At 56.2% G+C, this 13,688-nt stretch overlaps 1 protein-coding gene across 1 annotated transcript in view; it reads right to left on the minus strand.

The window, feature by feature from the left end:
* Positions 1-1,281: 1,281 nt before the first annotated feature.
* The window catches only part of AACS (acetoacetyl-CoA synthetase), a 57,590-nt gene continuing 45,183 nt past the window's right edge, over positions 1,282-13,688 (minus strand). The window contains exons 13-18 of the mRNA XM_034637938.1: positions 13,425-13,538; positions 11,666-11,791; positions 6,458-6,527; positions 5,929-5,987; positions 4,936-5,138; positions 1,282-2,482 (exon numbers count right to left, since the gene is read on the minus strand). Coding sequence (XP_034493829.1) covers positions 2,345-2,482; positions 4,936-5,138; positions 5,929-5,987; positions 6,458-6,527; positions 11,666-11,791; positions 13,425-13,538 — 710 coding nt within the window. The 3' untranslated portion in view covers positions 1,282-2,344. The remainder of the gene's footprint in view (positions 2,483-4,935; positions 5,139-5,928; positions 5,988-6,457; positions 6,528-11,665; positions 11,792-13,424; positions 13,539-13,688) is intronic.

Here is a 13,688-nt window from a genome sequence, read left to right on the forward strand (position 1 = left end):
AGTTAGGCCTTAACGACGCCTCCAGCACAGTCAGCCTGCAGTGGGCTCTGAGCCGCCGGCGGGGTCAGACCTGAGTCCTGGGAGGGAGGCTGGCAGGCCGGTCCCACGGGGGGGGGGGGCGCGAGCTCAGCCCAGGGTCAATCGACAGCCAGAGGTTCCGACCACCCAGCTGTTCCGACACGGGGCTCACAGCTTCTGATGACCACTCTCCCGTCTTCTTCACCAGCAGGACTCGACCGTGTTTGCAAAGTGAGGGAGGCAGAGTAAGGCCCCAAACACACCCTGTGAAGGTGTTAGGTTCTGTGGCCAGGAGATTTTAGGCGGCCCGTGGAAGTGAGCTTGCTAATCAGTAGACGGTAAAATGGGGAACGATCCTGGATTATCGGAGTGGGGCCAAGGTAATCACAGAGGTCTTGTGTGTGGAAGTGGGAGGCAGGAGACACTGCAGGCTCTGGGGATGGAGGGAGGAGCCCGCAGCCATGGATGAGGACTCTGGAAGCTGGAGAAGGCCAGGAAGAGATTCTCCCCTGGAGCCTCCAGGAGGAATGCAGCCAGCCGCCTTGCCTTTAGCTCAGCGAGATCTGAGCCAGACTTCTGACCTCTAGGACTGTAATAAATTCGTGGTTTAAGCCACGAAGTTTGTGGTAATTTGTTACAGCAACAACGAGAAACAAATGCAAAAAAGGTGACAGGTCCTGTTTAAAAACACTCAGACATCCAGACACCCTTGCTGCTAGCGGTGGCCGTGGGGCCCACTTCCGGTCACTTAGGCACTAGCAGAGGTGCACGGGGTGGGCTTCCACAAAACCCAAACAATGGGGACAGACCAGAGACGGGGCGGGGGAGGGCTTTCTGCCCCTCACCCAGCCCTCTCGGTCTGCCAGGAACATGATGGGAGGTGGGAGGCAGGGCGGCTGCAGACGGAGGATGGCAGAGCGAGATGGGCACTGCTCATCGCGTAGTCACTACCCTGGCCCCGGGTGCCCGCCTGCCTCCACCTTCCCGAGACAGGAGAAAAAGGAGCCCTGCCGGGCCAAGCCTGGATTCTGTGATGCCACCCCAGTGACACACAGCTCCTGCGACGACAGGGCTTGCGGTCCAGACCCCCGTCTGCTTGGAACCATGGGGAAGCCTAGGGTAAGGAGGGCCTCTCCTCCGGGGAGCTGGCTTCACGCTGAGAAGTCCCCGCCGGCCGCTCGGTCCCCTGGGACCCCTGGATCCCCTGGCCCCATACCCGGGGCCCAGGAATACCCCACCCGCCCAGGTGTGTGCACACAGATGTACATAGAGAGATGTTTATTGCATAAATTCCTCATAGCACTTTCCCCCTGTGTTTCCATAATCCGGAAGAAAAGGGATTTGAAAAAGGTTTTCATTGTGCTCGGTTTTTAAAAACACAAAAACGAACATTAGGATTACAGAAATTCGTTAACGTGCTGAACTGAGAGTACATATGAACTGCGCAGCTGTCAACCCATGACTTGATTTACAGCTGCGAGAACACGGTTTCGCCATGAGGTGCCGAGAGGCCCCGGGGGGAGGAGAGCGAGGCCGTGTCCCCTGAGGCCGGGCAGTTCCGACGCAGGAAGACCCGCGACGGCTGCCCAGGCGGCCCGCCGATGCCCCGAGAGCGACGCCACCCCGCGGGGCGGACATCCAGTTTTCGAGCACCCACACGCACCAGATAACGAATGTCACAACATTTTTAAACCATTCGAAGTCCATGAAATAAGGAGACCCTGTGAAAGCACGAAAGCCACGTGTCGTCCAGCGGGAGCTTCTGCTCGCCGGGCAGCGCGGTCTGGTGGGGGCGACACGCGGCTCCACCAGGACCTGCAGGAGCGGTCGGCCACCAGGGACCAGTCCACGTGCCACAGCAGACCGACAGGCCCCGAGGGACGATGGCCAGAGCCAGGAGACCCACGTAAAAGGCAAACACAGATTTACACCTGAAAAGAGCAGAGGAACTGCAGGCACAAGGCCGAAGGCAAGATCACTCCTCAAGGGGCCCCGGCCAGCATGGGAAGCATGGCAGTGACCGTGGCTGTCGGCCCCAACCGTCCACACACTGGTGACCCCCGGCTCCTCACGGCATGTGCAAGAACACTTGTGCAAGGACACACGCTCCAAGCCTCGCCACACACACAACCAAATGCTCCCTTTCGGCCTCTGAAGGTCAGGACGTGGCCCAGGAAGACGCGGGGAAGCCACCAGACGCAACTGTGGGACAGACACACACTCTTCCCCAAGCCCGCAGACACTTGCCTTCCCAAAGTAACGTCATGAACCCACGAAAGTCACAGCACAGACGCGTGTGGCAGGGTGCCGTGCGGGCCGGTCCAACTCAGAAGCCATGTAGCTCGGGGATGTCCCGGTACAAATCCAGGGTCTCGGGGTTCGAGAAGGCCCCTCGGTGTTCCACGGCTTTTCCCGCGATGATCTGCTTCACAGCCACTTCCACTTTCTTGCCGTTGAGGGTGTACTGCGGGGAGGGGCGGAGCAAACAAGCAAAAGCCGCGGCTGAGCCGCAAGGGGAAAAGAGCCCTCGGCTCCCAGCTCTAGGCACGTCCAAACCACGGGCCGGATGACCAAACTGCGAGCCGAACCACCTCCACCCGGAGCCAGCCACGCAGGTACCCTGGGGGAGGGGGCCTCCCACTACGGCGAGCACGCGGCACTTGGGCCACCACATCTGGGGGGCTGTGGGCTGATTCCCTAAGCCCAGTCAGCCTCCTCGAGCGTGAAGCGGGGGCGCCAGCGCCTCTCCCTGCAGGGGGGCGGGGTTCACGGGGCTCACACACAGACAGTTCCCACAAGTGCCTCGCTGTCAGACTGTGTTTCTATTTTGTCAGTTATGTTGACTTCATTACCTTTCCCTGTATCGTAAAATCGGCCACCACCATGTCAGCAGCGGGCTGGATTCCCGCCACCTCGTCAGCATACTGGCCAGTGAGCTTCATCCACGGGCCTCACCAAGCTGTCCCAAAATCTTTCCTCAGGAGCATCCATCAGGCTGGGATGGGGCACTACTTTCCACACAGTCAGACTCCTTCCAAACGTTCAAATCTCCCCCTAAAACCCGTGGCCTGTGTGTTCCGCCTTTGATCCCCGCGGGCCTCAGCGGCAGTGCGGGCGTCCGGGGGCCAGGGGACTTGAGGACAGAGCCCTTTAGTAAAACTGCGGTGTCCTGATCTCTCCTCCACGGGCACTTTTTTTTTTTTAACCTGAGATGTAATTAAAATTCATTCATTTGAAAAACTCAGGCGACGTGTGAACTAATTAAGGACCTAAGCACTAGCTTCCGAGGGGCTGCCTGTCACTTGGGTGTCAGCCCCTCTCGCCCTGAAATGCAAGAGTCTCACGTGCTGTATGGGCCTGTAAGCTTTACACAAAAGCTCCAAGAATGGCTCAGGGGAGCTAATAAGTTATATCTTCCATCAGCTGACAAAAGAAAGAAGACTGTGTTTCAGAAGAAATCCCACTGTCGCTTCCTCTGGGGAGGAGGGTGGCAGGAGACAGAGACCTCCCCCACTCGCTGCTACTTGGGCCTCCCCGTGACATACACGTCATGCTGCCTCCCATCAGGATGGGCCAGGCATCTCAACTGTGAGCGGGGACAAAGATGTGCTGGGGTCAGGGTGGTCGTGCCTGCTGGCCTCGCAATGCCCCAAGTGCCCCAAGTCTCCTTGGCTGAGCCACCCCCTCCCCAGCACATGACATACACAGCCAACCCAATCCATCAGCTCAGATCAGGAGAGTGTGAAGACACGAGGGCCTTGAACAATCTCAGGGAACTCTGGAAGTGACTTCCCAGCCCAACCAGACAGAGGAGACAGCACCTGGGGAGAACCGGGCCTGACAGCAACCCCAGCGCCACGCTGAGGACAGAAAGACCAGCCACCATTTCCTGTCTCTCTCAGATAAACCGTACCACTAATCTCATGAGCGCATATAGTTGGGGAATAACCCTTCTGGAAGCAAAGGACACACTCACATGCTCCAGAACGTTCCAGAAGCGGATAGAACTGGTTCACTGAAGGAAAGCCTTAGGCCCTCATCAGAAGGCAGTAAGTGTCACGGACTCAAGAAATACCTTCCCTCTCTGCGAGAGCCACTGTCCCCAGAGTCACCAGGAGTCACCAAGCGAGAGAGACAGAGAGAACCCCCAAGCCTGGGACCCTTCCTGTGCATAACCCAACTTTAAAAGAAGCATGTGGACAGGAGAAGTCCAGGCCCTGCTCGGGGAAGCATCAGAGCCGTGCTCTCCCAGGGGCCCGGTCAGGCTCTGTCCCGTCTCTCCATCAGACGGAGAACCTAGGGGTTACTAGGCTGTAGGCTTCCGTACAGCCTGGCTCACCTGTGCACTCAGCCCGCTCTGTGCACACGCACGTGCCATGCACACAGCAGCTTCCCCTCTCAGCTGACATCCAATCTGGGCGCCCCTCCTCCCCCACTCTGAACCTAAACAAAGTAGAAGGGGGAGCAGCTTTCTGGAGACGTGCCTCTAAATAGATTTGACTCTTCTTTCCACAGGCAAAACTGAAAATTAAAAGGCAAGAGCAACAGCACCCCAGCGGCTCTTCAAAAAGTTAAAATTAATTTTCTCATTAATAATTTTAAGAACACACTAAAACTGCACCGGGGAAAATCTAGTTGGTTGTGCAGGGCTGGGCCTGCCTAGCCTCCGAACACAGGTATTTAGCAGAAATTACTTTAAACGCAATTCAGGAAGGGTTAAAATTAAAAAAACCTTTTTTTAAAAAGATGCTGGGGGAAAAAAAAAGACAGGGTTGCCAGGCAACGCAGACAAACTATATATAAAGCAGAGAAAGCTCCTAGATGAGCCCTGGCGTGTGGGGGCTCCCGGGGAGCCGACGGCGCTTTGGTCGCCACTGCCCGGAGGCAGGAGCCCGAGCCCGGCGGCGGCGGACCTACCGGGATGCCCTTGGTCTCCAGGATGAGGCTGGGCACGTGCCGCGCAGACAGGCCGACGCGGATGGCGTTGCGGATGCTCTTGACCAGCTCGGGCCCGAAGCTGTGGCCGGAAGCCATCTTCAGGAAAAGCAGCACCCTCTCCTCCCCGTCCTTGTTGTACTGGGGGACGCACAGGCTGTCCATCACCTCCTCGAAGGCCTCCACTGCAGAGACAGGGCAAGGGGCCGCACTCTCGCACCGGCCCACCGTGGCCGGGGGAAAGGAGGGGATGGCCGCCTCGCCACCTCCCCTCCCGGGAGGAGTCCTCGAGGGGAACGAGAAGAGTGCCCACCACCGGCAAGAGTCAGAGCATGGGCTGCAGCGGTCGACATGTTTGTAAGAAGCCAAACTCAGGCCTTATTTGCTTACTTACAAACTAACTTAAAAATGAAAAGGAAACAAGTGCCCGCGGTGGGGACTCCGCTGGGGGAGGGGAACAGAGGCTGGAGGCAGAGGGATCAGGGCTTCTCCGTCCTGGCTGCAACCTTGATGTGACATCAGTAGGAAGCCACTTCCTAGGGAGGCTGATTTTGTGGCCTTGGTGGGGCATTTTAAAGACCCACAGATGACTCTACCAGGCAGCTGGGAGGCCCACTGTCTTTATATGGTGTCCTGAACGGTGCTGTGTGACCTCCAGCAATCACACCAACTCTCTGAGCTTCTCCTCCTTCACCCGTAAGGAGTAGACACAATTAAGCAACCCACGGTTGCTCACTGAAGAGAAAATGTAACGGAACAGGGATGGGCCTCTGAGGCCTGACAGCTATAAGCAATGCGGACGGATGAGGTAATTCTGGAAAGAAGGACATGTTCTCACAGCTGAGGCAAATGGGCCAGAGTTATGCCAGAAGGCGGCATCTTTGGAAAGCAGGCTCTGGGGCGCCCTGCTGGGACACACCCTCCTTCCTTCCTGGATGACTTGAGAGTAATTTGAGGAGAAAGGGAAATACATACCAATGTTATAGATTTCCGAACTGCCGAATCGCACTCCACTGGGGTTGAGCGTGCCATCGCTAGAGAGACAAGGTCATGAACACACAGCAGCTCCTGAGTGAGGCATGTTACCCGGGGGTAGGGGGCAGGGGCAGTCACCCCCGTCCACCGGCAACACTGGGCCCAGTCACGAAGGCTCCCCTCCACTGCTCCTCACCCCCACCAGCCACCTTCTCTCTCTAAACTCCAAGCCAGACAGTAAGGGAGTCCCCTTTGTGTGGAAACACCTGTCACCCACCCCCCGCCCCTTCCCACCCATACAGGCATGGCATGCACCCAATACCCACACGCTCTCCGTTCTGGAAGGGCTGTTGCTACGGTGGACGGACATGCCTTTGCCACAGGCCCACCACCTCACTCTGGGGCACAGAAATGTGGATCAGGCCCAGACCCGGCCCTCGGGGAGCTGACACGGGATGCTTCCTGGCCCTGCCTGGATGCCTCGGGAAAGGGGGCTCCAGGGAAGAGAAGCCCTCTAAAGAGCCCTCACCTCCGGCCCAGCATGATGATGCCCCCCGTCTTGGGGTTGATTTTGCAGTAGTCGCCGTGCGCCCAGACACCTGCAGGGAGGCAAAGGTGCTCAGTCACCCCGAGGAGAAGGGGTCCTGCCGGGCTGCCTGGACAGACACCCACGGCAGGCACGACAGCAAGAGGACGGACACGGCTGAGGCACAGAGACAGGTATGGAATGGGGCTGGGGCCCAGGCTAGAAGTGGACTAGACCTTTCCTGCCCCCAGGAGCACAGCGTCTAGCAGTGGCCCTGGGCGCCCAGTCCTGACACGCACCAGCACAGCCACAGAACGCCACTCTTTCAGGCGCCGACAAGGGCCTCAGGAGTTCAAGGGGTTGGGACCACCCCAGCAGTGAGGGTGCGAGAGGCGGCCAGGGAAGGTCAACGGGAGCTCTGGGAGCAGGCCCTGTGTGAAGGGTAGAAACTACAAGCAGGAAGACAGGGTGGTCTGGGGCAGCTGAGGGGGCTGGCCTGGAGGGGATGGAGCCACTCTTGGAATGAGATGAACAGAAGCAGCATGACCAGCGGGAGGCTCCTCACGGAGGCCCAGGCTAAGGCACAGCCATGTGCACAGAGGTAACGAGCTGGTAAAACCCAGGGGATGAGGAAGGCAAGGCAATGGGGTGGGGGATCAGAGGTGACCCTGAAACCAATCACCTGGGCCATCCCTGTGTGGCCCGGTGTGCAGCTGGGGCCTGGGCTGGCCACATACAGCAACGCTAATATCCCGAGGGATCAAAGCCCAGCCTCGGCACATCCTCCACCCCCACGGAACAGGAAAGAGAAGTCACGCCTCAAGGGAATTGCCAAGGGAGCAATTCAACCAGCCAGAAGCTTCCTCCTGCCGCCAAAGGCAGTGACCCTTGATCAGCGGCACAAACGGAGGCCACACGGGGATGAATGACCGAGAGCACATCCTACCGGCTCTGCGGCCCCCTGGAAGTCATTTCCCCAGTAGCAGCCTGGCCTCCTGAAATGAGCCCCGAGTCCCTGAGGCCCAGAAAGGGAAAATACCAAATAGGACCAGCCTCGGCGTCTTCACTGAGAGCACCCCCTCCTCCGCAATGCTTGAGGCACTTCCCGATCGGAGGCGCTGACCCCACCAGCTCGCGCCCATCCGTGAGGCGCCAGCCGGGACAACACGCCGCGTGCATTCACGACAGTTCACTGTCATGATGAGACTGCACGAGTGGCGACTAAGGCTCAGGTGAAGGCCCGGCTGCCCAGATGAAGACCCAGCTGAAGGCCAGGCCGTCTGTCCATCTGCCGGGGCTGTGGTCCTCGGGAGGCAGTTTGGGAACGAAGGGACTCCTAAGCTCATTTCTTCTTCTTTTTTTTTTTTTTTAATATTTTATTTATTTATTTGACAGAGACAGCCAGCGAGAGAGGGAACACAAACAGGGGGAGTGGGAGAGGAAGAAGCAGGCTCCCAGTGGAGGAGCCTGATGTGGGGCTCAATCCCTGAACGCTAGGATCACGCCCCGAGCCGAAGGCAGACGTTTAACGACTGAGCCACCCAGGCGCCCCCTGAGCTCATTTCTTCTGATGCAAAAGAGGACCGCAGGCCTCCAGGTCCCTCTCTCGTCCTCCCGCAGCTAAAGACAGAAACCCCTTCTCCTGAAGGACGTGCAAAACACTCACGTACACAAACAGGGGAAAAGAACATTCCTAGGCCTGCAAGCGACATACCAAGTTTCTGCCGAAGCACATCTGGATGGCTACTCAGAACCGGGCTTACAGACGTCGTCCCGGGAGACAGAGCTGCAGACACAGCCGCAGGGCCCGCCCGCCCGCCTCCCCACCCCCCCAAGTCCTTTCTCATCCGGGGACCGGGCGCCCGACCGACACACAGTCTGGGTGTGCGGAGCCGGCTCTCCCAGGGGTTGGATAATGAATGCAAGGCCCTGGAAACGGAGACAAAACGGAAGATGCAAACGCACCACGAAGGAATTGTCATTTGTGAAAATAAAATGAAGCACTTCCGCCTCGTCCAACACAAAGCCGGGAGGAAGAATTCACACGGGGCTCGTGGCTCTGCGGCCAGGTTGTCCTGGCAGAGACACGCAGGCTTCCCTGCAGGTTTCCGTGCCCTGGGCCAGCGCTTCCAGCTGTGTTCACGGCACACGGGTTCCTTCCGCCCCGTGTCAGCGACAGCACACCAGCGTGCGGGGGAGACCCAGCCTTGCTCTCACTTTCCTCCTGGAGGAAATCTACGGTGAGCGTGTGTTTTTGTACATGAAAGAACGATGGCAGAGCTTTCCACGTCTGTAGGTGCACCATCGTGAATAAACTGCACACACAAACACGCACGCACACACAACACACACACACACTTCTCTTATGGAAGGACCTAGGACTCCAGGAGTTATAACTCAGGACCTCCTTCTGCTTTGAACACTTCTGCTGATGCGGGCTGAGGGAAACTTTGGCTGTCTCCATGTCATCCAGCTCAAAGTCTGGACAGCTTGTGGGCGGGCCTGGCCTCTGGAGTGGAATGTGTCCTGCACTCATCTGTACCTATTTTATTTCCCTTTTGGCCTTGGTTGCCAGGAAACTCAGAGCTGAAATCATTGCTTTATAGAATCAGAATGGTCTAAGTCTTTCTTCAGTCTGCTTCTAATTTCTCTTTCAGGGACGCCTGGGGGGCTCAGTCAGTTAAGGGTCTGCCTTCGGCTCAGGTTATGATCCCAGGGTCCTGGGATCGAGGCCCAAGTTGGGCCCCCTGCTCATCGGGGAGCCTGCTTCTCCCTCTCCCCCTCCTGCTGCTCTCCCTGCTTGTGCTCAGTCTCTCTCTATCTCTCTGTCAAATAAATAAAATCTTTAAAAAATAATAATAATTTCTCTTTAAATTTTTACTAAGTTCTTAAAAATGATAAGCTATAAAGAAAAGCAAAACAGCTCATAATTCCCCCACTCAGATAACCCTTTGTTGTGCATTTATTCACAGACTTATACACACATATTTCCTTTTAAAAGTTTACACAAAAGAGGGGCGCCTGGGTGGCACAGCGGTTGAGCGTCTGCCTTCAGCTCAGGGCGTGATCCCGGCGTTATGGGTTCGAGCCCCACATCAGGCTCCTCTGCTATGAGCCTGCTTCTTCCTCTCCCACTCCCCCTGCTTGTGTTCCCTCTCTTGCTGGCTGTCTCTATCTCTGTCAAATAAATAAATAAAATCTTTTAAAAAATAAAAGTTTACACAAAAGAGATACCGTTCCCTCTGTGAACTTCTTTTCACTTACTAATTTCTTGGGTATCACTGCCTGCTTACATTTGCACCTGGCCTAACGATGCCTGTGAGTTGGCTTCCTGCTACAGAAACGACCACCTTGGCCTCCAGCAGTTTTTTTTAATCACCAATTCCAATAGAGTGTCAGAGTCTCCCAGTGCTGGGGTGTGGACAGTCAGGTTCCCCATGTGTTCCTCCCATTCATGACCAACAGCTTCAGAGTTCCATGATCCTAACTGCCTTCCTCTTTCCGTGCTGGTTCATATATCTCCCACCTACTCCCAGAAACTATTTGATGAAACTACTTATAAAACCAACTACATGATGAGAATCTTTAACCCTGCCCTGGGGGTAAAAGGACTGCTACAACCAAGCAATGATTTCAACTCTGAGCTTCCTGGCAGCCAAGGCAAAAATGGAAATATGACAGATCACAAAATATTAGTTTTCTCCAAGAGGGAATAACAAAAGTTTGAAAAAAAAGAAAAGAAGAGAAGAGAAGAAGGAAGAAAGACAGACAGACTCTGACATCAACCCTGAGAGACATTCATCATGTTAACCCTGTATACATAACAAGTTACAGGAAAGGCAGTTTCCAAAGACCAGTGAGCAGGACTGCAGAACACAGAGAGATGATTCCTTAGATGAATCCTCCAGCTGAGGTCCTACTCCTTTTGGCCTCTCTTCCTAAGACAGGAGCCTCTGCCCTGTCCTTCAGGGTCATCTGAGGAACATTTCTCTCTCTCTATAAGCTCCCTCTATCCCACCTCACTCGGTCTGGACAGCTGCGTGCTGGCAGGATCCAAGGTGGGGCTTAAGCGTGGCAGGTACCCAGTGGAGGCCACGCCACATCTAGGGGGCTCCTCCGACGCCTGTGTGGGGGGTGCGACGCCAGATACGGTGGTTTTTACATGGGACGTGTAAACATGCAAGGCCAGGGGGAGAAACGGGAGGGGTCCACGGCAAATTCTGCCCCCGCCGGCCACCTGCCCTTCTCCGATCTTCCACATGCAGTTAAAGCAAAATCAAATTACCTTTCTTGAGACTGAAGAAAAGCAAGCACTTAGAAAAAACCGCTTTGGGACAGAGGGTTTGCTAAACTGCGAATTCTACAGCTGCGATAACTCGAGGTTGCTTATGAGAAAAGGTATGAGGGAGACAGGAGTCAGAGCTTTAAATAAAACGCTTCCCTGCTCTGGGGCAGAGCGCCACTCGGAAGATGAAACACGAGGGTGTCAGTCCCTGTGAGAATGACAAGCGGGTTGTAAATCACCCCACCGCCAAAGTGCTCCCCTGCAACAGCTCCGTGAGGACCGGGTGAGGGCGCGGCAGAGAGGAAGAGTTCCAGGCCAGATTCCTCCTGAACACACCGTGTCTCTCTGAACAGACAGACGCAGTCCTGGGTAAGCGGCGGACCTCCCGCGAGCAAACCAGTGCTCGTGCCAGCCCCCAGCGGCTGCGTGTGGGGCCAAGGGGCTCTGCACACAGAGGCTACTCAACGTAAACCAACCCCACGGGCTCCTGGGTGGCTCGGGTGGTTAAGCGTCCGACTCTTGGTTTTGGCTCAGGTCTTAGACTCAGGGTCATGATCCCAGGTCCTGAGATCTGAGGCAATAGGGCTCCACACTCAGCAGGCGTCCGCTTGAGATTCTCTCCCCCCTCCCTCTGACCCTCCCCAACCCCGCTCATGCACTCTGTCTTTCATTCTCAAATAAAGAAATAAAATTTAAAAAAAAAAAAAAAAAAGGAATAGGCTAGCCCAGCCAGCGCCAGTTTCGCAGGATGGCTTCAAGCTGCAGGTGACAAGACACTGACCCGACATTTGTTCTCGCCCCACTGGCCGAAGGAGCTGTGAGCAGCTTCACCAGGCACGGCTAGGGGCATCCAGACACCGAAGGACCAGCCCAGGAGGCTCTGGGCAGCTCTGTCTGCATCCCAACCGACCGACCGACTGACCCACCTGGGAATCTGGAGAAATAGGCCTTCCGGTACTTGCTCCCGTTCTCGTCGTTCCAGAAGTGCGTGGGCTGGCAGGGAATCGGCTTGGTGCACACCAGCTCACCGCTCTCCCCCCAGACGGCCTTTCCTGGTTCGAGAAGAATTAAAAAGCAATCTGAGCACACGCAGCAGCCACACCCCAGCACACGCTCGCGCTATCACTTACGTGCCGTACGTGGGACCAACCCTGGTGACCTTCCCTCCTGATGCACCCCTTAAACCTCTCTTCTGAAGGGCATTTATTTTTCCCACACATGTATTAATACGTTCACTCCATCAACACGCATCTCCGAACAACACAGTTGTCCTGCGTGTTTCCAAACTGCGCGGTCGGCCCCGTGCTGCATGCGTCCAGCACCTGTCCTGCTCTGCCAGCACAGTCGGGGTGATCTGCTCGCCCACTACCCACTGCTCCAGTTCATTCGCTTTCACTGCTTGTGATTCTCCACGTGCGACCGTGGCCCTTTACTCCTTCTGAAGATGAAGTGCTCTATGTTCCCAACTCGGTTCCCTACCGCAAACGCTGCTACGAACACACTCGCAAGTACTTGTCCCAGGAGTGGAATTCCTGGACCACCAGGTCCCTCCCTAACTTGGCCTTCACTCACTATTCCCAGCTCGCAGGCTAAGCCAGTCGCACCGAGTCCCACTTGCTCCCAGAGGGCGGCCAGTCTCCAGCCCCATGGAGGCCGGGAGGGGGCAGCACAGCTTCCCTCCCAGTGAGCAGGCCCGTTTATTCAGCACCTTCCACAGGGCAGCACCGTGGGACTCGCACTGAGAAGTCACCATCCCACCGTGCGTCCAGGGAGGCTCCCGAGTTTCCACATTTCCTTCCCCTCGCCTAGCTCATCCCATCCCACAGGACCCCTGAGATAGAGGACAGACAGACATCTGGAAGCTGAAGAGACAGCCCTCTGCCAGGAGCATCCTCCCCAGACCAGGCCACAGAATGCAGCAGTGACCAGGACCAAGAGAAATGGTCCAGACGGTGGGGAAGAAAATAGACATATGGGGCCACGAACTTTTGTGAGCACCAGGGAAAAGCCTTCTTCTGAAAGTAAGAAGTGATTTTCAGAAAGGTCTCTGCAAACATTTTCAGTGAACTGGAGGGAAAGATCCTTCCTGTGCTCCCCAGCTGCCAGCCCCTAACCTGGCGGGGCTACCATGGCTCCCGTCTCTCCCTCTTCCTCACACAAACTCCCCATTCGCTCTGCCAGGTTAAAATAACCATGGCTGCAGGGCAAATTTGTATAGTGCACACATCACACGCCAGGCCAGGCCCTGTTTGGTGCTGGAGACACAAACAGGCTTTGCTGATTTACCAATGGCCACCAACAGGCTACAAAGCAAAAGCTCGTCCTGGGCCATGAGAGAGGCCCACCCTCTGACTCCCTCACTGGGTCTGCGTTAAGGTCAGGGTGTCACACGAGCAGGGCAGTGTGGCTGCCTGAGCAGCATCTCCAGTGTTTGGGTGCCGGTGTTTGTAATTCGGCCCTCCTGCCGTTCCCAAACACAGCTCTCCACTGTGCTCCAGCCCGACAGTGCCTTCTGAGGCAGGCAGGCCGAAGGGGACTGGGGACGGGGAGCCCAGTGAGTGGCAGAAGGACATGAGTCTGCAAGTGAGCTGGGCCGCCCCCCTCAGGGAAGTTACACACCCGAGAGCTTCCAAGCTCCCAGTCTCGCCCCGAAACATAAAGAAAGACAGTTAGTGAAGCCGTAACCTTCCTCGTTCCAGGCTTCCACAGCCATGCCCAGGTTCCGGGCCTGGATCTCCCCTTTATACACAGGAATAGAAAAATTCTGGCCCATGAAGCAGGAGATGATGTCGGTGCCACCTGAAAACAAAGGAAAAGGAGATCCAAAATTCAGAAGACAGACACAAACAGCTTGGTTTTTGACTGGTGAACACCAAAGGAGGAAGACCCCAAAACACAGGCATCACTGCTCTTTCTCCAGGTAAATACTGAAAAATCCACGGATGGTTA

The sequence above is a fragment of the Ailuropoda melanoleuca genome, chromosome 12 (assembly GCF_002007445.2).
Source record: "Ailuropoda melanoleuca isolate Jingjing chromosome 12, ASM200744v2, whole genome shotgun sequence".
Lineage (NCBI taxonomy): Eukaryota > Metazoa > Chordata > Mammalia > Carnivora > Ursidae > Ailuropoda > Ailuropoda melanoleuca.